The following is a 27,288-nucleotide window of genomic DNA, read 5'->3' as shown; positions in this document are numbered from 1 at the left end:
TTCAGTAAAATATATGCCAGTATTATTTGGAATCAAATGTGATAAAGGTGATGCTTTATAAGCTGGTTATATTGGCAGGATCAAATATTCATGTTCAATTGTATGGATACCATTCCCTTCAGGGTAGTTTTTTTTTTTTTTTGCAATTGTTCATTTTCTGAAAAATCAAGTAATGGGAATTTTTTGCATTGTTCCAAATAATGCTGTGGGAATTCAGACGTTTCCAGAGTAGGACATTTCCGTAACTTCAAGTAATTTATATTTGCTATTTAGTGGATTTATCATCCTTCTCATTGTTTTAGTATGTAAAAAGTTGAAAAATTAGAAAAACTGCCTTTATTAATGAAAAAGTGAGAGGACAAATTCACTGTGCCTCTAAACCTAAAATTGCTACTCCTCCTTTTGGCAATGCCACCTTTAGGATAAAGTGAGAAGTCCATGTTTCTGAAAGGTAATAAGCTGTAATAAAGTTTGGGAGTTTTGCAGGTGTTCTGTGGAGGAATATCATCTCAGACTCGTGTCTTTTTGCTTTTACCTTTCAGCTGGTGAATCCAGACTCACTGACATGCAGTCACATGATTCCACTTCATATTGGAATAGCTGAGTAGATTTTTTTAAAAAGGCAGGGGATGGGAAAAAGACAATATCAAAAATTGACATTATTTGTTTGGGATTTATTGGTTTAGAAGTCTGATCTTCAGATTTTAACATGATTGCTGATAGCAACCAAAGTTAAAAATATCTCAGTGAGAATCACAGGCTGTGATTTTAGATTGTGGAGATGATTTCTTAGTCCTGGCTTTACAGAACATAAATTTACTTTTCATTTTCTGGAGTATGACTGCATTTAATAGACTACACCTCACAAAGGTTTAAGGGTCTTAATCTTTTAATTTTTTTATTTTTCTTTCTTTTCCCCCCACATGTACCCACTTTTGAACGGGCTTAATTAGAAACACAGCTTAATGGCAGCTGTTGAGTTATTTTAATCAAAGGGATGTGAGTTTAAGTGCAATCAGAACATTCTGGTTGAGTATAATTGTTGAAATATTAGATTGCAGCTGATGAACCTCCACCAGAAGGCTGCCGTGCATTTGTGGTTATCCATGAGAAGCACACCTGTAAGACTAATGAAATAAAAAAGCTGCTGAAGAAGGCTGCTAAGAGGTAAATATAATGATCTGGTTTAAGAGGAAAAGTAGATTATTAAGGAGCTTAATATTAGTAGTGTTCATCAGTTATGAATCAAAGTAGAGTAGGTCTGTGGTTTTAAAATAAAATCATAGACCTTTGATCCTCTAATCATATGGACAATTTTGTATTTTTTCCTTTTTTTTTTTAAACATGGGGTAGTCAGGTTTAAGTTACAGTGTGCTTTTCTATAGAAACTAAGAGTTTTACATGTCTGTCAGCCGGGTACTTCATAGTCAGTGTCACTGCAATTGATGTTGTCTGGGATGCAAGGGCTTGGCACAGGAGTAGAAGAGTAGTCTGTCTCATAGACAGGGCATAGAAAGGCAAAACCTTTCCTCCCCTCTTGCTGGATTTTTACATATCAGCCCTTTATGCAGGTTTTGTCCTGTAGTAACTAACATCAGTCCAGAATTAATTTGAGCCCTGAAATAAAATGTGTAGAGCCTATCAAAACACCAGTAACAGAATAACGAAAGCATAATGTTTAATCTCAGTTTTAAAAAAGATATTATTTTGTGGTTTTTAAGACCTCTGTGTAATTCTTTTTCTTTTTTCTCTCCCTGCAATGGTCACCATGATATACATTAGTGTTCATACCCTCAGCTACTTCATGGTGATATTCAGGGCTGAAAGATTATTTAGTAGGGTATATTTCTTGGATTTTGCTTTCCGTCAAATATAAATTGGGGAGGGAACCCTGAAAACCTATAAATTTGTCTCTTTGGGGCTTGGTTGCTTCTGAAAATAATTTTGTATTCTACAGGTGTGATTTGTGGTGTATTCTAAGTCCATTGATACAATGACAACCTACTAAATTATTGTCTTTTGTTTATTCAATAGCCAAGGTTTCTGTAAAAACAACTCTGTCTAGTTTACAGTGTCCCATTTTCACCAGTTATATTCTTCTAAAAAATAATAATGTCTAAAAAATGTCTGTTTTTCCTAGATAAAATCCAAAATATACTACAGATATTTTTATATGTTGTTGAATTCTTGTGGCCGTATATTAAGGCATCATGAGACCATAATATTTTATTGCAATGTCTGAATATAGTAAACTTTTAAAGCAATTAACTGGATTCAGCACATTCTCCTCTCTGGAGATATTACTTCCAAATTTACAAAGTTCTGGAAAATCACAATAATAAACAGTAGAATCCTGAATTATTTAGAATTGAGAAAGATAGACTTGTAGAAATCTTTAGAACTTGCAACAAAAGTGAAGTTTCTTTATTTGATTGCTCTTCAATTTTCAATAACTTTGCAGTCAGTCACATCACCAGCCATTCAGAGTTGGAGGGACAAAATCTTGATAAATTTTCCCTCCTTCTCACCATTTGAAAAGTAGTTGTGTCACTCAAATATTTAGAGTACCTGGAGCTAGACTCTGAGAAAAACATATTCACATTGACATGTTCAGGAGCTAGACTCTGAGAAAAACATATTCACATTGACATGTTCAGGTAATTCTGTTAGTTCCCTTTGTACTCTGGGTAGCAGATGCTTCACCTGTGCTGATGATATTTAGGCTAGGTGATAATGGTAGGGCTGTGCTCCTCCTCTTTGCTTTCTACCAGGTGAACAAATGATATAAGGGACAGTGTGCTGGTTGCTCTAAACCAGTCATTCTTTTTCTGTCTCTTCTTAGAAGAGGTCTTTTTGATTTTTTTTTTTTTTTTATTTCCAAGTATTTTCCTTTGTGTTCCTTTCTATGTCTTCTGTCTGTCATGACTCTTCCAGCCTATTTAAGCTATGCTTTTAGTTGTTCACCATATTTGGATGAGGGTGCTAGAAGTGTCCTGACTTTAGGGACTGATAATTTCAAATCTCACTGGAAGAGAAAGAAGAGGCTGCAGCATTCTTCTTGTGTGGATTCATCATCTCAAACCAACATTCAGGAAGTCTCAGGATCTTTGGACCAAGACCCCAAATATTCTGGATGTCAGGGTTGAGATTTTGCTTCATTCAGTCCTTTATGCAACAGCAGCTGTGATTATGTCTTTTGCATTTTCAGCCATGTTGCAATGGACCGTGTGGGTCTAATTGGAAATACTTTGTGTGGAGGTGCAATGGCTCTAGAGTTCAAGGGCTCTGGGCATGTCAAAGAACACATGGTTAAATGCTTGGGATTGCTTATCTTGCTGGTTGTCCAAAACACAACACTAAGGTTTCTGGGGCTGTTGCTGTGAGGAGCAGAACCATTAATAGAAGTCACATTTTGCTCAAAACAATCAATGCCTTACTTTTGTCGGTACATGTTTGCTGTCTTCTCTCCCATTGCTTCTGCATCCTATCCTGGGTACTATCTAGACAAGCATATAGTTGCCTGTCCTTCCCTAGTAACTGATTAGCAAGTGCTGAGCTGCACATCTGTTTAATTTTTTTATCATTTTCTTTTCGTCTGCCCAGCTGTTCTTCCTTATCTTTCAGTCAGTCTTCTTATGAGCATCTCTTATGGCAGGAAATTAATTACCTTTCAGTTCTAAGAGCAGGAGAATCAATTACTTGTCACTACTATTCAGTGTTGAAGAGAAACAAAGAACAGAGGCTTATCTTGGATTTACAAGGGCTGAACACTTTACTTCTCAACCCGAGGTCATTAGAGGAGCTCTGTGCAGTGTTATTTCATTACAGCACTTAATGAACATGGAGCATGTTCATTGTGATATGAGACTGTCACTATTCAAGTCATGGCAGCATTCAGTAACCACCTTAGTTGGTTGGTTGAAGTAGAGTGGATAAAGTTAATTACAAAAAGAGAAGCTCACTTGGTTGAGGTTTTCCACTCTCTCCATGGAAGTGGCAGCTCTTGTCTCTGGTTATGAGAAGGAAGTTGCACAAGTCACATCCCACACATATGCTTTTATTGGGGCAAATCTGGATTGGTTCTTCCACAGAGATTACTCATTCAAGAGCCATTTCAGACTCCTGGATCTCACCTATTTGCTTTGCCTTGTCCTGTGATAGCAGTGGGACAGCTTGCCTGATATTTCTGTGACACCTGACTGCCTGCACCCAAGTTAATTCTTAAACTGGGCCCCTCCTTTTGTTTCTGTCTTACAAATGAGTCCATGATTGCATACCTACCAAACTTACATAGGACACTGATGTTAAAACTCTGAGTAACCTCATACAGATTACTTCTGCTTGAAGTGAGGGTTTGCAGCACATTGCCTCCAAAGGTTACCTTTGCAGTGTAAATGATTCCATTGTTTTTTTATTGAATATGTTCTAAAGACTTACATCAAGGAAACTGTGGTGTTCTGCTCACACCTTTTGAGCATGGCTCTTTGGTGAGTGTCTCCCACACACAGTTCTGTATTATGTGTTGAATTAGAGTTTCCTAGCTTGTCTTGGGCATGCTTAGAGACAGCTCACTGGTCTTTTGATTGTCAGTGCAAAGGCAGCTTTGAAAAAGTGTGCTCATCAATAATTAGTACCTTGAGTGTATTACTCAATCATATCCTCTGTTACTTCTCCATCTTTCCCAGGTTTTATTCAAAAGATGTCTTTATTCATCTAAGAAATCATTGCAGCATAACTTTTCTAGTCCTGGTTTTCAATAAGGAGTGTAGGTAGGCAGCCAAAATTTGCAAAATTAGCTGAATTAACAGAGCCTGATGGTTTCAAAATAGTATAACCCCAGTTAGTTTCCAGGTGTGTTGACAGCTTTCTCAAACTTCACAGAATCTCCCTCTGCTACTCTGTTACTCACTGATTGCTCTGTGTATCTCTGATAGATGTAATGTATCATTCAAATTAAAAGTTTCAAGCTGTTACTGATGCACAAAATCTCCAAGTGCTATGTTTTTCATATGCTTTGTGTTGTGATTTGATAAAATATATTTCAGTTATTTATAGCTGGTGGTAATTTTTCAAATTCTTATACTTAAATTTATGAATTTGTTGTTCTGGGTTTGTTTGTGAGCAATCATTATTTTGTGATGATTTTAACATGACTTGTATAGTTTTAGCATATAATTATGAAGTAGAAAAACTGCCACTGTTTTAATAATTTTCTGACTTCATAATATCGCCATTATTTGTTTTAAAACCAGACCCAGGCCATATCTTTTTAAGGTAGACCATAAATTCCCAACTCTCAAAGAGGATGGCCCAGTGGTTATTCTGTATGCAGAAATGGGCACAAGAGACTTTGTCAAATTCCACAAGATTTTATCTGAGAAGGCACAAAAGGAGGAAATTGTTTATGTGCTCCGACATTATGTTCAGGTATGCAGTTCAAATCAACGTTATTTCAGTAAACTGTTAGCATTCTGTCTTTGCTTTGCTTGCTTTTTGACAAAACACTTTTTCTACATTTCTTTCTGTGTTTGCCTAAATTATGTGTAATACACATAATTTTCTAATATTAGAAAATTTTCTTATATTAAAACTCTCTAGGTAAGTAATTCACCAAATACAAACTATGAAGCCAGGAAAGCATGGTAACATTCCCAATTCTGCATGCAAGCACTGATTGCATTACTGATCTTGAAATATCTCTTTTTTGGTTTTGTACAGTGTAAGATCTCGGGTGAATCTTGGTGCAGCAGACTGAACATATCAGCAACTAGAATTAGAAAAATGGAAAGTAGAATAGAGAATCAAACTGAGAAATTACCAATTATATTTTTTACATATTCTCCAGGTAACCTCATGTTCATTGAGATACAGCAGCATGGAGTATCATAGGCAATATCATTTACCAGTTTTAAAATGTTTGTGTTCCATAGTGTCACTATTTGAAACATGACGTTTCTGAATTCTTAACTTACTCTTCTCCCCAGCACAAAACAAGAAAAATACCAGTACATGGAACTGTATTGTCCCCAGTTGTGATTATTGGAAGGTTTTTGTGATTTATATTCAAAGTACAGTTCTTAAGTAGTGTGACTAATCTGAAAATAATCTGATGGAGTGAGAGGTTGATGTGATTTTTGTAGACCAGGAATTTCAGGGAGATGAGATGTGTAGTTTGCAGACGACTTTGAGTTGTTTGCACACAGTAATGAAATAGAGAATTTGAGGAAACCAGTCTTGAATTCAAAGTTGTATGAGGTTTAGTTTTTAATGAACTTTGTTCTTTTATGCTTTTATTGCAATGAAATGCCTACTTGCATATTAAATGTCTCATTGATCTGCCTGGCTTATGCATCATGGTCTTTCCAAATGCATGTTGTCTTCTTGCCTGCACCTTTTCTCTCTTCAGATCTCTCTTCCCTTTTCTTCCTTCTTCACAACCTCCATTTTTGTTTTTTGGTACACACTGGGATGGATTGTCCCTCCTTTTTTACGTTAAATACCAGAAGAGGGAACATTGATAACAGGAGAGGTATGATCTTTCTGCTTTCTTTTTTTAACCAGTATCACTGAGACTACCTATGGAGTGCTCTCTGCTGCCTCTGCTTTGAGTTTTGCTTGGAGGATGGACAGAGAAGCCTCCCAGCCCTGCTGGGTTTTCACTTGTAGTCTGGAGGATTCTCGGTACAGACAGGTTCTTAGAAATTGCAAGCTAAAGCTCAAAAGGCTTTCAAGAAATTGCTGCTGTGCATGTGCAAATTGCATTTTGGAAAGAGGATTTGCATACATTTGGGTCAAAGTAGGCCATGTATTCTGAAATAAGTATGTTTTGTGTAATTAAACTATTGAATGTCAGACTTCCACTCCAAGAGTTAGAAGTAGCTGTTGTTTGTTTTAAGTGGCAACCTGTTTTTCACAGTGATACTTTAATACATTTTATTAATACTCCTAACAGAAAGTGATTAGTTGTTTTATCAAACTTTTTTAAAGAGTAAGTCTGGTGCAAAAATAGAGTGTTTCCTCTTAGCATCTTGGAAGTCTGGCAACATTACAAAGAAATGGGTATCAGTTGAAAATGTGAATTGTGAGACATCAGTAATTGTGTAGGTTGCTATGAGCTGTGCCTGTTCTAATCCCTCTTCTAGTATTGTATAAAGACTGCAATTCTGGCCAGCCTTTCTGTGATTTGCAGGAGATAAAGGACATTGTCACCTTTTTTTACATGCCTTCTCAGTGGACTGTCAATATGCCTTGCACTTTGAATTTAAAGAGGAATTTAAATAATGACTTAAATGTCATAGCATTTCCAAGTTACAATATTAGATATTGTTAATCTCCTTTAAATACATTTTGTAAGTTATGTTTTTTCCTTCTGTAAAAATAATATCGTCAAGCAGAAACCAGTTTCCAGGAAAATGTATTTATCTGGATATGGTGTGGAACTTGCAATAAAGAGTACAGAATATAAAGCAGTAGATGACACACAGGTTAAAGGTAGGTGGGTTTTTTAAATGATTTGCTATCTTGCTGGAGATACTATTGAAATGCATTAAAATCTTCAGTTTGTAAAATATTCAGTCATTAATATTTTGAAGGTTATACTTAATTTCAATCTACAGAAGGAAATCTCAGATATTAGGAACTAAGTCAAAATACATGAGAACATTTGTAAAGATCTGTGCTTAGGACACAGTCAATTTTCTCACCTCTAATTGCTGTTTTCTGTGGCTCTTCAAAATACAATCTGGTCTTCTTCCTCTCAGTAATTTTGAGATGGTTTACTTTTGTACTTCAGTTACTTTATGAGTGTTGGCATTGCTCATATTCTAATGGCTACAGTATCTGCACATTAGTGTTTCAGGGCTGAGGGTTTGGTTTTTTTCTCTGAATTTCTGTGGAAATACTTTCACAATCTTCTGTAGAAAAGATGTTGAATAGAATATAGAATGTGGACTAGTGCACATTACAATGTATTGAAATAAGACGTACTATAGAAAATGGTAACTACAGCATGGGGACACAGAGAAATGACTTTGCAGGGACATTCATAAGATAAAAGCAAAGTTAACTCTCTTTCAAAAGACTAAGGTTTAATGACCTTTGAGTCATGTCAAAAAATAGTTTAGTTTTTTTCAAGGGAAATATGCTGATCTGTGATTTACATCAAATGCCAGCTGGAGATTTAAGTGCTTTAAGGTCATCAGACTTTTCAAGTGTAAATTTGGTAGTAGTTGATTGATGAGAGTTATACCTTATCATTTAATCAAACTGAGAAATGGCTGATTTGTGAATTGTTAAACCGCACTTATTTTTTATATAAAAATTGTTACCACTGAATTAATTATATTAAAATTAATTTTAATGTTGCAAAGTTCTGTAGAGTGATTAATTTGGATGCCAAAATATGTAAGTATACATTTAATTAAAACTACATCTGGGAATGATGACTTTGTGATTGTACGTTTCTATTAACTGGTTTATAATTCATAAAAACATAATACTACACTAACTTTCTTGGCTTATATTGTTTACATGTGTTATGTATTCAGGAGCAAATGAGACAAAAGAAGAGGAAGATGAGGAAGAGGAGGAGGAGGAAAGTGATATCCAAGGATTTCTCTTTGGCAAATTAAAGTGAGTTGAGATAAGTTATAATTAAACTTTTACATTTGTTTCTGGAACCTCAACCAGTTGGGTTTTTTTAATAGAATGATTCATATTTATGTTGGAAAGTATTTCATTGGCGGAAATTAATTTTATTTTTTATGTCCTATGAACATAAAGATGCAAGCTTATTTATTCTGTTAATTTAAATTTATTGCTTTTAGTTTTCTAATTTCTATACAGTGAACTTTTAAAATTAAAATTATCTGCCTGGGTAACACTAACAAAAACTTAGAACATTGTGATTTCACATTTGTTAGGTAATTAGAATCAAAATGTTGGTTTTCAAAATGCAAGAGTAGCACAAGGAATCCAAACACATGAGCTGTATCTCCATAAGGTGTTTTTAAGAAGGATAGTAATAGATTTCATAGAGTTAAGGAGTGATACTTCTAGGAAGATGGGCTTATGATAGATACTGTCTCATTCTGGAGTTTGTGAGTTTGTATTCTCTTCCCTCAGGAGCTCTTATCTCCAAGCTGCAGTCTGTTAAATGAAATTGAATGTTACCCTACTGAGCACTCCTTCCAGTCCTCAGCTGGATTCATTTTGTGGTATCAGTCATGCAAAGTGCTTCCCTTTTCCTGTAACAGATCCATGTCGTGGATCATAAATTTTTTTCTTCAGCAAAATACCTCAAGGTTGTGGGTCTTCTCTAGATGTCATTCTCTTACTATTTAAAACAAAGAGTAAACTTGTTTGTAAATATTGTCACTAAACTGTAAATCTCAGAGTTCAGAGCCGCTAATTCTGTCTAAATTCTTGAGAGCCCATCCCCTCCCTTCCTGTCTTTTTGTTCTCAAACATGTTGAGGTAGAAGTGCACTCAGATCATGAGGCTTCCCTGTTGTTTCACCTCTATGTTTGAGATTCTGCACAGCAGGTGATAGCAAATGCTTATGCCATATCTTTATCTGAGCATTTTTTCTTCTTGTGTTTTGCTAGGTTTAGCTATACTTAGACTCTTGATTCTCCACTGTGACTGATTTGTGAAGCTGTCAGATAATTCTGTCTTTTTGATACTTTCTAGATTAATTGGGGGTTTTTTCTCTTCTCCTTTTCATACATGAGGTGAAATAGATGTTTCAGTAGTCTGTAAATTGTCTCTCTGTTACAGCCATGTCAAAAGTTTTACTTTTCTCAGCTGTGAAATAGCTATGAATGCAAGCAGAAGACATAAAATGTTTAGAAATTTAATGGAGAATTTTTTCAAGCATATCTTACAGCAGACTCTGAAATATTTGTCCTCAAAACTTCTTTGCCTACCTATTATGTTCTCAAACAAATAGCTAAGCTTTTGTGTACCATGTTCTTTAGCTCTGACAGATGATTTGTGTGCTCAGTAGATTGATTTTGTCAGTGCTGTCAGTTTAAAAAACATATTCTCAACTTTGTATTGCTTATACCTCTTGTAGTTAATGCCACAAAGAGTGTATTCAGTTACAGTCAATATATAGTACAGTTAAGGTACAGTTAGTTATACATCATCCTATAGCAAGCTAAATAAACAGTAACCTGTATGGCATGTTAATACTGTTCCATCTTTGACTTTATTTATTCCATCTAAATTTATGTGGCAGGTTTTGAGACACATCACTACAAAATAAGCGAACTGGTATTCAGTAAGAATTTCCTTACAGAGAGAGTTGTCAAGCATTGGGACAGGCTGGCCAGGAAAGTGGTTGAGTTGCCATGCCTGGGTGGATATGGCACTTAGGGACATAGTTTAGTGGTGGACTTGACAGTGCTGCCCTAATGGTTGGACTTAAGGACCTTTGTTGCCAGGCTTGCAAGGGTTCCTCAGGGGTGAAGAGATAGACGAGAATCTTGACTCCATGATCAGAAGGCTGGATTTATTAATTTATTATATATATTACATTAAGACTATACTAAAAGGAATAGAGAGAAAAATTCAGAAGCTGCTAAGCTAAGAATAGAAAAGGAAGGAATAAACAAAGGAGCTCTCTCTGATTCTGTCCCAGAGAGAGCTCGGTCTCTGATTGGCCCTTAATTGTAAACATGGAACATGGGCCAATCACAGGTGCACCTGTTGCATTCCACAGCAGCAGATAACCATTGTTTACATTCTTTCTCTGGGGCCTCAGCTTCCCAGAAGAGGGAAAAATCCTAAAGAAAGGATTTTTCACAAAAGATGTCTGTGACAGACCTTAGAGTTCCTTTCTGACCTAAATGATTCTATGATTCTCTTTAGCTGGGGTTTAGCCCTCAGAAATCACCTTTTCTCACTCAATATCTGTATTTTTGTTTCAATAATGAATTAAAGTTCATTCTTGGTTGTTATCCTAAGAACACAACATTAGCTGCGAGCAGTACTGTGGATAAGAGCAGACACTGATGAATGTAATTGATTCTTTTTTGTAATAAAATGTTTTATTGTAGACGGATGCATCCTGACCTGAAAAACAATCTGATGGAGTTTAAAAAACATCTGATTGAAACTACTAACAACATGGAACCACTAAAGGTTTGGGAGATGCAGGGTATGTATTGTATTTTATTTTTAATGAACACTATACTCTATTTAATATTTCTTTTGTTATTTTAATGCATTGACATTATGATAAAAGCTTCTTTTAAAAGAAGGGACATAATTTCATAAAAAAACCTTAATATCTTAAGTATTTAAAAGGCATGTTCTGATACCTTGTATTGTATGCTAGAAATTCAAGGAACATTTAAGTAATTTTATAAGATGGAGAGATATATTACCTGTTTTTCTGGCTTATGTATCATCTCAGGTATTAACACTTGTTTTAGATACTTTTTTTGGAAGTCAGGCAAAAGATAGAATTTTGACACAACTGCTAGGTTAGGACGAATTACATGTTAGGACAGCTTGTTTCCTTTAATTTATAAATTTTATCAGTATACTGGAGTTCACATCGATGCCTTTTTAAAACATAATATCAAGTGGAAGAACATGCTTTTGAAAGCTTTCCTGTAGAAAAGGAAAACAAATGCATTGATTGCTAAAGCTTATGTGCTGATGACTTGCAGGACACTCAGTAACTTGAATTAAATATAAATCTCTCATAAAATGTCACAATATTCAAGTTTATGCAAGTAAATTTTCCGTCTTACGGTCTTCAGCTTTAGAGGACAACCTGATCAGTTTGCCTCTATATTAGTGCAGTGAAGGAGACTGAGCAATCATCTGAGCTTCAGTTTCTTTTGGGACCCTGATGTTACAGAGCTTGCTAGCAATGTCCAGTCTGATATTAGCTGTGTGAGATAATTGTAGTTCACGGGCAGTCTCTTATCAGTGAAGTTCAACTGCAGGATTTATCTTTGTCCAAAATTAAAAACTATTGAAAAATATTGCTTTAAAGTTCTCTTGAGAAATCTACTTTGGAAAAAAAATTGGAAAAGAAAATAATGGGTTGGACTATTTTTCTTTTTGTGTGTGATTGAATGCCACTTGGCTGATATTAAAGCTGAAGCAGCCATGAAACTTCAGTCCCTTTAATGCCTGCCTTCAAAAGGCAGTACAACGTCTCTGTTTGGTGGTAGTCTTTTCTGTGGTGTTATGGCTACATATATAAAAAAGGAAACTGGTGCTGCTCCCCAAAGAACCAGTTCTTAGTGTTCAAAGTAGTTAAGTGTTGGGATGCTGTTAATTTATGTCAGGAAGACTTGTAGTGGCTTATGGTGCAGGATATTCAGTCTTCAGCCCCCACATTTTTTGGTGCAGTTGTTTTGATGCCCTTACTGCTGACATGACAGGGTGCTTTCTCTAGATCATTCTTAATGACTAATTATAGTGGCTGAATTAATGGCTCAGCTTCTCTCTGATTTCCTTTAATTAGCTTCAAAGTAAAAATCTAGCTAAATTTAAGCAAAACTACTTCAGCTATAGGGCATACTTCTATTTATAAATGAACCTAAACACCATTCAAGAGTTGTCTTTCAAGAGCTTTTATATCTTAGGTAAGTAATTAGTAAGTACTTTTTGCTCAAGGTGCCTTACACAGCACTCAGCTGTGTTAGGGTGCTGTAAGGGGAGGTCTGTAAGTGACTGCCCTGACCAGAGATAACCAAGGAGGTAAAAAGATGTCAGTTGGCATCAGTGGTATTTGAATGTTTGGATCCTAGCTGTTCAGCATAAAATGGAAATTATTAACAGTTTATGAAGGGTTTTAAGTGTATGACCCAAGTTTACAGCTTCCTCACTATCTGCCGTAATAGCAGCAGTTGGCTGTTGTGGCTTCAACAGATCGCAACTTATTTGCCTGTTGAAAGGGTCCTGAAACCTACTTTTGATTTCTTTTCTTGGTAAAATTATTAAGAAATAGAAGTTAACATTCCACCTCTCGCTCACCTATTTTTTCATCCAAGAAGTATTTTATCAGGCTAAACTAGGAATGTCTTATTCACTTTGATTCAGCCTTCCTTTTTTTTTAATTTTATTTTTCTTCCCCCATCCTAGATCTTAGTTTTCAAGCAGCTACTCGAATTATGTCTGCCCCTGTTTATGACGCCTTAAAGGTAATGAAAGACATTGCTCAGAACTTCCCAATAAGAGCCAGGTATGGTATTAAGTGTTTTTTTTTCAAATGCTATCTTTATGTTTGTATTTGACTGTAATGACAGTAATACAGATTTATATCCAAATCCTGCAGTCACATATTCATGTTCAACAGCTTGCTAGATGGATTCCAGGCAATTTCATTGAGTAGAAGATAACTCCAGGGAGAGCTCATGATCAGTCTCTTAAATGTTTGTCTGATGCAGGAGATGCCATGCGGGCATGCTAATCATTACTTGAGGCTATGCTAATTACTATTACTTTAGGACATGCTAATCATTTCTTAGTTCTCATGGATTTCACTGGACTGATATTTTCCCAGGTGAAAACTTCTGTTCAATTAGTAGCAGAACTAGTCACAGTGGGAAGAGGCAAAATACCATTAATAAATTTCATGGGGATCCACACACATTAGTTCTAAGCACAATGTTGCTGTTGAGATTGGGTCCTGGCTGTTGTATGGTAGTGTTCTTACTGGGAAAGATCTGTCTTCCATAACAGATTACTAAATAAAAGTTCAAAAGACTATATTAAATAAATGGACATGTTGTGATTTTAGCTATCTGAATATGAAAAATTGTTCTTCTTGTAAGCCAGTAGTACTGTAGTTGAGAAATGCTTTTCTTCATACTTATTAAGTTCTTCATGTAATCCTATCAGCAATATTTGCTTGAATTACTGAATTAAATATGATGCTAAATAGGGTTCTTAACGCAGCGTGCTTTCACATTTTGCCACTCTTGTTTAATTATCACAGTATTTCTTTGTCACCCCTGATTGTCTGTTGGAGAAAATCTACACCATAATGGAAAAATTACCATTGTAACATCTTGTGTCAAGGAAGCAAAATGCCTTTTAAAATGCCTGAAGCATAATTATTATGAAATAGTATGGTATAAGTTTGCACTTAGATTAGCAATCAGAAAATTCAGCTTTCCAGTCGGAGATAGTGGAAGCGTACTTAATGTCAAACTTCAAGTCCAGTTCTGTTCTTTAAAGGACAGGAAAAAAGTCATTTTGAAGTGTGCCAGGTGACATTTAAATCATGGATTTTACAAGTCATTAAATCGTTACATTCCACTCCAACTCCCGTTGTGTATTTGTGGCATTCGAGAGCTCAATTCACCTACTCTTCAAGTATTTTCTGGGTAAAAGTATAACAATACTTTAAAATTGTTAAAAGGGGAATCACTGTTTCTGTCTTACATGACTTATTCTAACATGCTAATCTAGCATGTTATTTTAACATGAGAGATTACAAATATTTAAATAACTTAAATTTAGTAGGTCTACATTGACAGCTTAAAGGGTCATTGTGTAAATAGTGCACAGACTAAATTTCATTAATAGTCTAATCATGCTTAACCTGATGAATCAAAACACTAGTTTGGAAAAAAAACAAAACTAGAATAAACAGGAAATGAAGAGATATTGCTTAGTCACTTTAGATAAATAGCCAATCATTATAATAATAATATTTTTAACTGTGTAAGTTTCAGACAGTTTTATATGAAAACAACCATTTTTTTACACAAAATTTGGTTGAAGAAGGCTGTATGCAAATTTTAGAACTGTAGTAATGAAAATAAAATACTGCATGTTTCTTAAAAAACAGGGTTCCCTAGACCTTAAAAAAAATTAATATACCATTCCTCTGAAATTTTCTTTCATATTCTAACTTACCACCTGTATTTTTGTGTCTCAGTATTTCCAGTTGAAAAGGTTAGTCTGAGGTAGATTTTACAAAATGTCATCAGATGTAGACAGTGTACCAGCTGATATATGTCATGGCAACATTTTGATAATTCATTTTATAAGGTATTTTTCATCTTTGATTTGTTGTATACTTGTCCTATTATTGCATTCTTGAAGAGCATATAATTAGGTATTATAATGCTCTGTTGCTTGCTATTTATTAATCATTCACAAATGTTAACATATGACCCTGTGAAAGGTTCCCTTTTATCCCCTCAACCTTTGATTCTATATGGCTACACGCTCTTCCAGGTAAGAATAAAGATGCATGAAATTATAGAGAATATTTCAACTTCAAGGTGATTCAAGAACATTCCTACATCATGTAGAAAGATAAATAGTGTTCATTTACTTTCAGCCACTGAAGTGTTTTCTCTTTAGTTAGTCTTTCACTTGACAATTGCAAAAACAAAAACCTACCTCAGGTTGGTAGGGTGTCCTTTTCACGGGTCAACCATCACACTTTCTCCATAAAATTATGCTGAAATCCTGCAATGTCAGCTGCCATGCATGAACAAGGAACTGTTCAATGATTCCTTGCATTGCTTTCCTATTACTAGAACAACTATCTAAAGCTTATCTTTTGCTGATGGATATTTTACTTCCTTGCTAATATTGGACCACCTTTATATTTTCCTTTGTCTTCTTTATTATTTTACCATTTATGTTTTATTTTTCTGCCCAACTACTCACAGTAGGAGCCATTTGGATATCTACAGGTTGTCCTTTTTATCTGTGCATTTTTATCAACCCAGTGTGCTTCTGACAGTTGCTGGCCCTACTATTTTTGTTGAGTTCAGCATGATAAAATTCAGGTTTTTAAAGTATTTTTTGAATTTTTTTTACTTCTGAACTCTCTAATACCAAGCTTAGAAATGATACTGTTTGCTCCTACAGTATGTCTCTTTGGTGGTCTGGAAAGCTTGAATAGTTAATTAAAATAAACTGATTTTATGTCTTATTTCTGACATATTGTGAGAAATGTGGAGTATACTGGCAAGATCTATTCTAAATCAGTTTCTTTAGGGGGCAGATGAGAATTTATATTATTAAATGCTTTATTTTCCACAAGTTTGAAACTGGCTTAGCAGGGTCATTCTCGGTTTGCTTAGTTAACTTTCAGGTTTAAGATGATTCCAGTTTTTCTTGAAGCCCTGGACAAATTTGCTAAAACATGTGCAGTCCTGTTTTGAAAAAAAAATGTTCATATAGGCAACTAGAACATTTATTTTGGCATTTGTGAGGACAGTCAGATTTAGTTAATATGGTTTAGGTTTTTTTAAAACATGGAGAGATTAATTTGTCTCTGGAAGTGTTTTATGATAAGCCTGATAATTATAAACTTCACATACAATACAGTGTGGCCGGGGAAGATAAAATAGTCTTCCAGAACATTCATCAGAGGTAAAAAAGACAAATTCATGTGTTACCTTCAAAAGATGGAATGACTGAGGAAACTAAAACTTTTTCTGTCTGTGAATGCTTAACATTTTTAAGGGTCTCTATCTGCAAATATCTTTTTTCTAAGTCTCAGCTAATTTTAAAGTGGTCATTGTTTGCATGCTTTCCTTGCCTTTGTCCAGACAAATCTGTGGCTCTCCATGCTGTAAAGTTGAGTACCATGGAGACAGTAATATTAACTTAAAATATGCAAATTTGGTATGTATTCAGGTAATAATTTAGATGACCAAACAACTTACTTTTTTATAACATACATCCAGAAAAATAAGCCATGAGGAAAGATTGAGAGTGGTAAAAAATACATTGATGATATTAGTGCAAAAAAAAGAAAACTAGCCTGAATCTGAAACGTGGGTTTACTAGAGTAAAGGAGACCTATATTTGTCTTAAAAATTCAGTATTTATGATACTGCATTACTCTTCTTTTTAAGACTTAATTACAGCATTCTTCAGTTACAGTGCATTGGATGTTTAATTAAAATACCAATTTAATATAAAATAATGCTCTTTTAAAAATATGGTGGTTGAGTGATAGAAATATTTTATTTTAACAGATCATTGACAAGAGTACCTGTAGACAAGAAAATGCAAAATGAAATAGAAGCAAATCAGAAGGTTTGTTTTTATTTCTTCCAATGGACATTTGAACTATTATTGTATTGCTGCTTTTAGAGATTTTTTTTACTGTAGCAACTTTCATGGTTTTTGTTAAAGAAAAAGAGCTAATCATTTTAAAAATGTATTGTGAGACAGGTAACATTTAAATATGTAATTCAAGTATTTCACTTTCTGCTATTCGTGAAACTTTCTCCATTCTCTCTTTTGGTTTTACAGAATTAGGAAAGGCCAAACAATTTTCATGGAGTGTTGAGTCACAGATTGTGTGCTGGGAAAGCAAAATAGGTATCAGTTACTTTTTCTATGGCTTTGGTGTTGAATCTAAGCCTGCTGCTTATATTATGGTCAGCAAATGCAAACTTTAAGATTTCCACACTCCCAGAATCACACATGCAGTTATTCTGCAAGGTGTTTTGAACATCATTTGTGTCAGATGGTAGTTTTGTTTTCATCCTTGATTCACTGCATCTTTTTGTGCCTTGTTCCGTGTGAGGAGTCCCTGTTCCTGTGATTTTGACTGATCTGAGATTTTTTCTGAGATGCCACTTAATATTTGTTCAATTTGTTACGTCTGTCTCTGTTCAGTTTGGATTTTTTCTTTCAAGTGGAGTGTTGCAGTTAAATGTTAGGCACAATTCTTGTAGGACTGGTCATGTGAAATGACATCAATGACTGGTCAAATGAAATGATTGGGAGAAGTAACTTAAAATTTGACTCTGAAACAAATTACAATGGATGTGTGTGGTTGGTCAGCTGAATCGCTCCTATGATTCCATTGATGTATTAACTACATTAGGAGGATTTTATGCACCTATCACACTAAGTTTTAATTTCATGTGAGGTCACATCCTTCCTGTAGTCTAAAGGCCTTTAGACAGCTAAAAGCTAAAATTTGTTGAATTAAAGTAAAGAAACTTCCTGAACAGTGCTGCTTGAGCACAATAAATTGTCATGTGCATTCTTGAACTGCAGTACATCCATCTAGCAGCAGGAGAGATATGATCCCATGCTGTGTGTAACTGGATGATTCCCTCTCAAGATAATGAAAGTTGAATAGGAAATGCAATGGGAGGAAATAAAATTATTAAAAGTGAAAGACATGTGATGATTTAGGTGTAATGAGTTGATACCTAAGCAAGAAATAGACAAAGAACTGCTATAGATAAAAGAAAAAAATAAAATCTCATTAAACTGAACTCACAACTTGCAATGCAGTAATTTGGTGAAGTTTATCAAGAAAATATTACATGAATATTATCAGCCTTAAATTCTAGTGTTGGATGCCTGAAGACTCCTTCCATTAGCGTTTTTATGACAAAGTCAATGCACTTCTAGACAATCAAATATCTAGCATCAAAATTGTATTAAGAGCTTTACCTCTGATTTATGGATAACTCTAAGTATCTGAAGGGAGGGTGTCCAGGAGATGGAGCCAGGCTCTTCTCTGTGGTGCTGAGCAATAGGACAAGAGGCAACGGGCACAAACTGATGAGTGGGGCAGTTCCACCTGAACATGAGGCAGAAGTTCTTTACTTTGTGAATGCTTTAGCACTGGAACAGACTGCCCAGAGAGGTTGTGGAGTATCCCTCACTGGAGATATTCAGGAATGCATATCTGGACACTATCCTGTGCAGTGTGCTTTAGGATGACCTTGTTTTGAGAGGGAGATGGGACCAGATGACACACTGTGATCCCTTCCAACCTTAACCATTGTGCAGTTCAGCTCAGTTCTTTTCCTATTTGCATTTCCTACTTACATTTAACTGTGTGAAAGTAACCACACTGCTTTACAGAAATGATACTATTTTCAATGTTCTCTTATTTTTGCTCTCATTTGTCCAATTACAGGTTTATATCAGGAGTGATATACTGAGCCCAAGTTGCTTGCTGTAGGCATGCTTTTCTTAAAGTACAGTTTTTGTTCACACTTACTTTGCTTAGCAAGTGAGAGCTAAATTGGGAAAAATTACATCTTTCTCTTGTGTATTTTTTGTGTTTTCTATTTCTCTGTTGGGAATTAAGGCAGATCTGGAAATCTGACTGCTCCTTCTGTCATGAGTTAGAATACACTGCTGCTGTTGCTCCTGTCACTTATCTTGCTACAGACTGAATGGTGTTGTGCCTCAGAGCTCTCTGTAGGAAAATGATAATACATGCTTTACTCCCTAAATACCACCTTCCTCTTGTATTTGTTTGTTGTGGATCTTTTCTTCTTTGCCAAGCAAAGATTCTGTCCCTTTCTCATCTGTGTTCTTTCCATAGTCGCTTTGTTAGATGAGATATTAAGCTTCCAGTCTGTTTTTCCTAATTTCCTGAAACAATTCAGCTACAGGTTTTTCAGAATTGAGAGATATTAAGTAATTGAGAAAGCTGGTTTCAAGTGGAGGGACACATGTAAGGTTTCCCTTTGCTGAATGGATATATAGAAATAATTTATAAGCTTACAAGCTGTATTTCTGTATGTGTGTATTTTCACTTTCTGTTGGCAAACACTGGGAATGTCCTTTTGTCTGCCTTGTATAGGTAGGTTGTTTTCATTTGTATCTGTACATCAGAAGTGTGTTAAATAGCATTCATAAAATATGTGGTCATTATTTTTTCCAACACTCAGGTAAAAAAAGAAATTGTGTGGAAGAGATTTGATGTGTCTGTTTCACATGTGTTTATATATGTTAGTGTGTTTATATATGTTAGTGTAGACATATACCTAAATAAGTAAGCAGTACTTTTTACTTTTTAGCATTTTCATGAAACACTTGGAATTCAACCTGGAGAAGCACGTTTTTTTCTAAATGGCTTAAATATTGACTTGGATTTTCAAGATCCCTTTAGGTAAAATGTACATTTTGTTTGACGGTCACAGACTTACTGATAATCCTGGGGAGTTACGCTTATGGTCCTAATCTCACCTGTTGCATTTTGGGAAAAGGAAGCGTTCCAGTAGGAGGAATACTGATTAACAGTGGTTTTGCTTTGGGTATGGACATTTTATAAGTAGTTGAGAATAGCCTTTTCTCTTGGAATATGTTTTCTTTTTTGCCTATAATTTTACAACTCACCATGTCAAATTAGTTTGGAAATGAAAGGAATCTAACATGTGCTTCTAAAAAGCTGTGGAAAGCACTTTATAAAAAAGTAAGTAATGCTTTCATATCCCTGTTACTTAACAATCAGGAACATACAGACATGGAGGCAGTCACAAAGTCTTTCCATCTTGCTGCTGTGGAGTACTTCAGGGGTTTTTTATTCTCAAATGTGAACTTTCAGATTGCAGCAGATGGTCCAGAGTCCCATTGGGTCTTCTGGGAGGTTTTAGCTTGTGGCTGTGTGTTTGATCTGAGTTCTGCCATGATACAGGCTTAGAGTTCGTCTGTGTCTCCATCACTTGTTGTTTGCTTCTCTGCTCACTTGCAAAGCTGCTTCTTAGGGTATCCCAGCTTGGATGGATTTCTGCCTCGGGTAGGACAGTGCAGTAAGAAAGCTTTCACTCTGCTGTCCTGCCACTTCTTACTAAGGATGGATAAAATTGCTTTGTATAAAATAGATCTAAGTGAATTAAAGAATTGTATAATGTCTTGTAAATATGTTTTGAAATAACATAAAGGCATAGTGTTATTAACTGATGTTGTTTTAAACGTTAGGCTGTAGGAGAATATAAAGAGAAAACATTCCTAAGACTATTAACATGAAGACTGTTTTTAGTTCTAAAAATAATTTTTATGTCATGACAAGAGATCGTCGTAGACATTATGTACTTTATCTTCCTGGAAAAGCATTTTAGAGACTCTTAAACTGGAAGGAAAAGTGATGCATGGCCTTCATGAACTTGGAATCAAAGGGGAGACCCTGAGTAAATTTATGAGGTTGCATGTACATCCAACAGATAACAACTATGCACTAGATATTCGTCACTCTTCAATAATAGTAAGTAACTAAAGTTATTTATTTAGAGATTACAGCTTTGATAATTCTCTGTATGAAACAGTTTTTCTTTTGTTTACTACAGTTGCAATACTCTTCATAAGGCCATAGATCAATTAGCAGTTTAAAATGTTTTCAAGGATAATATTCCTTCAATACTTTTATGAGTAATTTTCTCTAGATTTTACCTTATTAAAATATGAAGATATAGTGTGTTTAAAGGAAAAGAAAAATATATTTAGAGTAGTTGCACACTCCAAACTATACAATTTGTCCTTTATATCAATTAATGTAGCTACATAATAGTACATAATATGTCATTATGCAAGACTTCTAAGTGAATTTTGGGCCACTTAATATATTTATTTCTAGCTGTCCAATGACTGTCATTTTTACCCTTCTTCAAAATTTACACAGGTTTCATTACAGAGGTTATGCAAGAGGATAAAATGCACAAACCAAAACCACTACAGCACTAAAATATTACTTTCTTGCACCTGAAGGAGCCACATTTCACTCTTCTGTTTGCCCCAGCTTGAACAGAAGGGACTAGAACAGATCAGCCACATGTTAATTGGCTATTTTGATCTATCTAAAGTTCTGTTGCTGCACTCTGAAGATAAATACTGTACATGGATTACAAGATGGTTGTGCTGTGTTACACACATCTGTGTGATACATTGTTCTGATGCTTGTATTGTGAAAGTAATTTCACTGTTGAAAAAAAATGGTTTTATTCACATCCTTGTACACAGTACTAATGGTCCTTTTTCCTTTTCTATACAGTATTAGTTTTATTGTGTACTGCAGATAAAAACAGTTTGATTAAAAAGAAAAAATTAAGATAAAATTTAGAATCTATTTCCTGTTATTATTTAACAAAAGAAAGGGAGACATTTTGTAGTGTTATTATGCCCACTTATTTCTCTCAGTGTTCAATGCATGTTTTCTAAATGGCAGCTTTTTTTTTGTTTTAGTGGATTAATAATATAGAACAAGATCACAGCTATAGCACATGGCCTGAAAGCTATCAGGAACTGCTAAAACCCTCATTTCCTGGATTTTTACATGAGATTAGACGAAATTTATATAATTTGGTAAGTTGGAGAACTTTGGGGGTTTTTTTGCATATGTAAATGTTAATATGTGGGCAGACAATTTATTAAAAAATACACATTTTAGATTTATTGTTAAGTTTTCTATGTGGATCTGCTAAGAGTAGTGAATACTGCTTTATCTAGGGAGTCATATGTGGTTGTTAGTTTGATTTGCAGATGAATTTGGGCACTGTTTTGTGAATAGTTTTTATATTCCTTTCCATGCTACACATAGAAAATTCATTACTATCAAAGCATGAAGGATGGTAATGATAGCTGTCCATGCTTTAGAGATGGTAAACTGAGGTACAAAGATATTTAAGTTATGAAGCATACTGGTTATTTTCTTGTAGCTTATTTTTTCCTCTGTAAATAGGATTCTGTATCATTTAGTAAGCTAGGGAAGCAGCTATTGCTGATTTCAATGAAAAGTACAAAAGGAAATCTTATGAACCATAGAATCATAAAATGGTTTGGGTTGTAATGGCTCATTAAAAGTTATCTAGTCCAGCTCTCCTGCAATGACCAGGGACCAAAACTTCATCCAGCCCGTTCTTTGACAATTTAAATGGTGGTTAACACCATCCACAGTTGTCTGAGCAATCAGTTCCCCTTTGACACCTTTGGTGTCTCACTATCTTCATTTCTTCATATTCAGTCAAAATCTGCCCTCTTCTAGTTTAAAACTGCTGCCTCTTGTTCTATCACTACAGCGTCTCTTCTACTGGTAAAAAGAGCCATCTCCTTCTTGTAAGTCTCCCTGTGCTCATAGGAGAGGTGCTCCAGATTCTGATTGTTTTTGTGGCCCTTCTTTGGATCTGCTTGAGGCCCATATCTTTCCATGGTGTCTCACCATGGCACAGGGACAGAATCCCCTCCCTGGCCATGCCCCCACACTGCTTTGGATGCAGCCCAGGACATGTTTGTGTTTCTGGGCTGTGAGTGCACACTGCCGGCTCAAGTCCAACCTCTCATCCCCCAGCAACTCCTAAGTCCTTCTTGGCAGGGCTGTTCTTGATCTGTTCATCCCTCAGCCTGTGTGGATAAACTGGAGTTGCCCCAGCCTAGATGCAGCACTTTGTACTTGGCCTTGTTGAAACTTGTGAGGTTCCCATGGATGCACTTCTTGAGCCTGTCCAGGTCCCTCTGAATGGCTTCCACTCCTTCCCGTGTGTCAGCTGCACCACTCAGCCTGCTGTCCTCTGCAAAGCTTCCCCCGATGTAGTTGCCTGAAGTGATGCAAAGTTTGTGTGTAAAAAAGACAATGAAAATACCAGCAATAGGTAATTAAGAAGTGTATGTTTATAATGAAGTGTAACATGTGTTTAATGAAGTAGATCACATTACGTGTTCAGGGTTAAATATAAGAGTTGTAGAAATCTATAACACACCATTTCATTATAATCTGAAGGGGAGTGTTCAAAATTTTTCAAGTTACTCTGCTTCATTTCAGCTACTCTAGTAAATTTGATGAATTGTGAGGGGAGTTTGCAGTGCAAAGTTGAATAAATGAGGTACAGATGTCCAGTTAAAGCTACATAAGGATATTTTGCCTATGCAGACACATCCCACTTTTAAATTCTGTGCATGCCTGACAGATCTGAATTTATACTCCAAGCTACACTAAGTGAAAGAGTGAATACAAAGATAGGTGAGACAGGAAGGAAAAAATCTTCCCAAAAGCTCAATTTTTTGCTTGAAGTTTGCAGCCAAAATATTGTTGATTTATTTTTGTTTGGTTTTCACAACAGAAGAGAGTTTGTTAAAAGATGTAACAGAAAACTCAGTACTATATCTTTCTAAAATAAATATGGAGTTTATTAATAAATACAATGCAATGGCACAGAGTCTTTCAAAGAAGAAAAGTTGGATCACTTCATTTGAAGTTCACTGAATGGTTAAATCCTATTTTCACTGTTTGGTCCAAATTCCTTAATTCTGATATTATTTTCATTTATAGTCTTAATGTTTTCTTACAATGAATGCTCTAAAAAAATTGAAAACAGCTGGGGCGTACAGGTCCTTTGGAAATTAATGTTCTTGTCTTAGATTTTATGTCTGAAGAAAAAATAAAACCAGATATCAAGAATAAATATTGGATACCTGATATGTTTTTTCTTCTTAGGTACTTTTTGTTGATCCTATCCAAGAAGATACTGGTGATTATATGAAGCTGGCAGAATTATTCTATCATCATGATGTACCACTTAGGTAAGGAAAACTGAAAGTCTTGAGGAAAAATATTTAAAAAAGAATTCTTCCTTTTTCCTTCTTAATTTTCTATTCCACTAGGTGAGGATGCGAATTTGAGTTAAATCCAATGCAACAACATTCTAATAAGGCGCACTGGTTACCCATTTGTGTCAAGCTTACTCAGGTATTAAGTATTCTTAAGCAAATAGATTGCAAGGTAAAATATACGTGAGTGTGTGTGAATGAACTGCAAAAGTTTGATAAAAATTTATATTGTCAAATAGTCCCACTGGGTGCCCTTGAGAAGTTGCATTCTAATAAAAATATTTGTTATGTAAAGCATGCTTTCAGGGAATTTTTAAAATTCAGTTCTTTCAATTGCGGTTGCCTTATCTAATGTTGTTTCAATATACACTCTTAAAGACCAAAGTGAGATTATCCTTATAGAGTTTTGAATTTCTGAAAGTGAACATCATTTGAGAGAGAGAAACTTCTGAGGAAGAGTCTGGTTGATCTGAGATACCTAGTTGTAAAAAAAAAAAAAAGAATTGGTCTCAGAAATGGCTGTTTATTTCCACAGTTTATAAAAGAATATCCAAAGTTCAGCAAGATGAATTGCATGTTCAATATTTAAAATTCTCCTGTGAAATGGCTTTTTGTGTCCTCAAGAAATTACAGGTGTTTCATTTTACTTTAAAATTTTACTAGTTCTGATCTTTTTTTGTAGTTGCTTTTCTTAATTTTTTACCATTCAATTACAAAAGCATAATGAAAGACAGATTGCAGTGTTCTGTGTGTCTTCACAGAAGGGTTTGGGTTGGAAGGGACCATAAGTACAGTATAAGGTTTGGGTTGGAAGGGACCATAGTATGGCCTGGTCTCATCCAGGCTTTTTACATGAAAACAGTATCAATGAAGCACCTCCAATAGGCCTTTTTCCCTCCCAAGCCTCATATTCCTTTGGGTTTTCTTTCATTAATTGGAAATATAGGGGTTAGTAGTAGGTGTGTTTAAAACCAATGTGAGTAGAAAATGAACAGCAGTGTCAGGGTGATGGAAAGCCCAGAAGGTTCAAGGGTTGAGAGAAGGGCTGGTAGGAACAGCACACACTGATGATGGGACATCAGTACCCCAGCACTGTCTTCATGCATCCACTCAAGATATCCCTGTCAGGAAAAATAAAAGACAGGGAATGCCCAGACTAAACAAAGACTTAAGCCATTAAGAGATGATGGCAGGAATGTAAAGAATCAAGACCTTCATACAGGTAAGGAGAGAAGGTACTGTGATTAAACCCTATTGACTCACAGAAATCTCAATTATTGTCAGTTGTAAAAGGTATATGTAAAGTCAGTACATAGTTGGTAAGGTAAGCATACTGTGGAGCTGATGAAGGATGCATGGCTGGGATCCTGTGTCACCACACAGTCATGGAACACCACCCAGGTACAGGGTTTTTATCTCTACGTGCTGGGCAGATCGCTTGAATGCAAACATTTTGTTCTTCTGTGTTTGTGTTAGAATTTGTGTGAAGCAGATATTGTGTTAAAATGTATGATCTCTTTTTATTTTTTTTTATAGAATTGGAATAGTTTTTATTTTAAGTACACAAGAAGAAATTGATGGAAATGAAGATGCTGGAGTAGCTCTTTGGAGAAGTTTTAATTACATTGCAGAGGAATCTGACACCTCTCAGGCCTTTATGTCGATAATTAATGTTAGTTCTTTGATAAGAAATCATCTATTTACTTCTGGTTTATAATTTATTAATAGTTAGGGTCTTGCTGTCTTGTGATAACATGAGATGTATGGATTTACTTTATGCAGAAATGAAGTATTAAAAGCATGTATAGCATTAACAGTCTATAGAGTTATTTGCAGAAATACTTTCCTCTTGCATCAACAGATTTGCTCTTGTAATTTTGCCTATCAACAGGTTTTCTTCAATAATATAAAAAAAGTAGGTGCATGCCTTTCGGCTGTTATTATTATGAAAAAATATTTTGTATTAATGTTAACATAATGGGCCTGTCTTTGTGTTCTGTGTATTTTGTAGTACAGGGATTTTAATGTCACTTTGGCAGTCCTGTAAGATTTGAAAAACCTTTTCTTATTGTCTAGTGTAGGAAGTGAAACAATAAGATAATTTCTCTTCTTTTCTCATGCTTGAGCTGTCCATGGGTGCAGAAAGCATAGAAGTATTCCAGATTTGCACCTTAATGAGGCAGATTAACTTTGTGAGAGAATGCAGATTCTTATAAGACAGGAATTTCAGAGATGAGAGGTGATTGGAGGAGAAATAATGTGAGCCATCTATGTAAAGGCTCTGTGGGTAAAAGTTAGAGAATATGGTATTTATACATAACAATTTTTCTTCCATTTGTTTTCTGGTTTTATGTTTAGTGCCTAGAAAATGTCATGGTGTCATGGACAAACTTAGAGAGCTTAACATTGAAGGAATTGAAGTAACTAGGACTACCTTGGAAGAGAAACCAACAAATGTTAGGGAGCTGACATGCATGTGTAACAATTATCCAGGACTAGATCAAAAAGTATAATTCACAGTGTGCTTTTTAAAATGTTGTATTCCTCTCTTTACTTTGTTTCATAATATAAGGGGGGATGATAAATATAATTGAAAGTTAACAAAAATAGAAGCAATAATATAAAGTTCGAGCTATTCAGAGCTATAGAGGAAAACATTGTTCCTCATTTGAAGACAAAAGAATCATTTTCACTTCAAATTTTTATTCTATGTATAATGAAAGTAATAAAATACTATTCTATGAAATTAAATAACATTGGTAAGGAAAAATTATCACTTTGGAAAAATTATCACTGACTAGTTTAGGCTTGGATTAATATGGATTCACGTAACTATCCATGTTAGTTTATAGAGAGAATTTAGATTACCTCTGTAATTAGTAGAGGGAAATAACCTTTCACATGTAGCTCACATAGGTGTATTTCTTTGGCTACTTCAGATTTAGACTAAAGGTGTAATAATACATCAATCAGGACAGTGCTCTAATAAAA

General features: G+C 35.1%; 1 protein-coding gene across 1 annotated transcript in view; it reads left to right on the top strand.

Annotated features, from left to right (window-relative positions):
• The window catches only part of UGGT2 (UDP-glucose glycoprotein glucosyltransferase 2), a 76,321-nt gene that overhangs the window by 10,282 nt on the left and 38,751 nt on the right, over positions 1-27,288 (top strand). Inside the window, exons 4-15 of the mRNA XM_058824538.1 lie at positions 1,055-1,167; positions 5,253-5,427; positions 7,395-7,491; positions 8,547-8,631; positions 11,061-11,161; positions 13,108-13,207; positions 16,977-17,037; positions 19,782-19,873; positions 20,815-20,965; positions 21,940-22,059; positions 24,185-24,270; positions 25,834-25,969. Coding sequence (XP_058680521.1) covers positions 1,055-1,167; positions 5,253-5,427; positions 7,395-7,491; positions 8,547-8,631; positions 11,061-11,161; positions 13,108-13,207; positions 16,977-17,037; positions 19,782-19,873; positions 20,815-20,965; positions 21,940-22,059; positions 24,185-24,270; positions 25,834-25,969 — 1,317 coding nt within the window. The remainder of the gene's footprint in view (positions 1-1,054; positions 1,168-5,252; positions 5,428-7,394; positions 7,492-8,546; positions 8,632-11,060; positions 11,162-13,107; positions 13,208-16,976; positions 17,038-19,781; positions 19,874-20,814; positions 20,966-21,939; positions 22,060-24,184; positions 24,271-25,833; positions 25,970-27,288) is intronic.

The sequence above is a fragment of the Ammospiza caudacuta genome, chromosome 2 (assembly GCF_027887145.1).
Source record: "Ammospiza caudacuta isolate bAmmCau1 chromosome 2, bAmmCau1.pri, whole genome shotgun sequence".
NCBI classification, from domain to species: domain Eukaryota; kingdom Metazoa; phylum Chordata; class Aves; order Passeriformes; family Passerellidae; genus Ammospiza; species Ammospiza caudacuta.
Note: the sequence above shows the minus strand (reverse complement) of the source record. Positions and strands in the feature narration are given on the sequence as shown.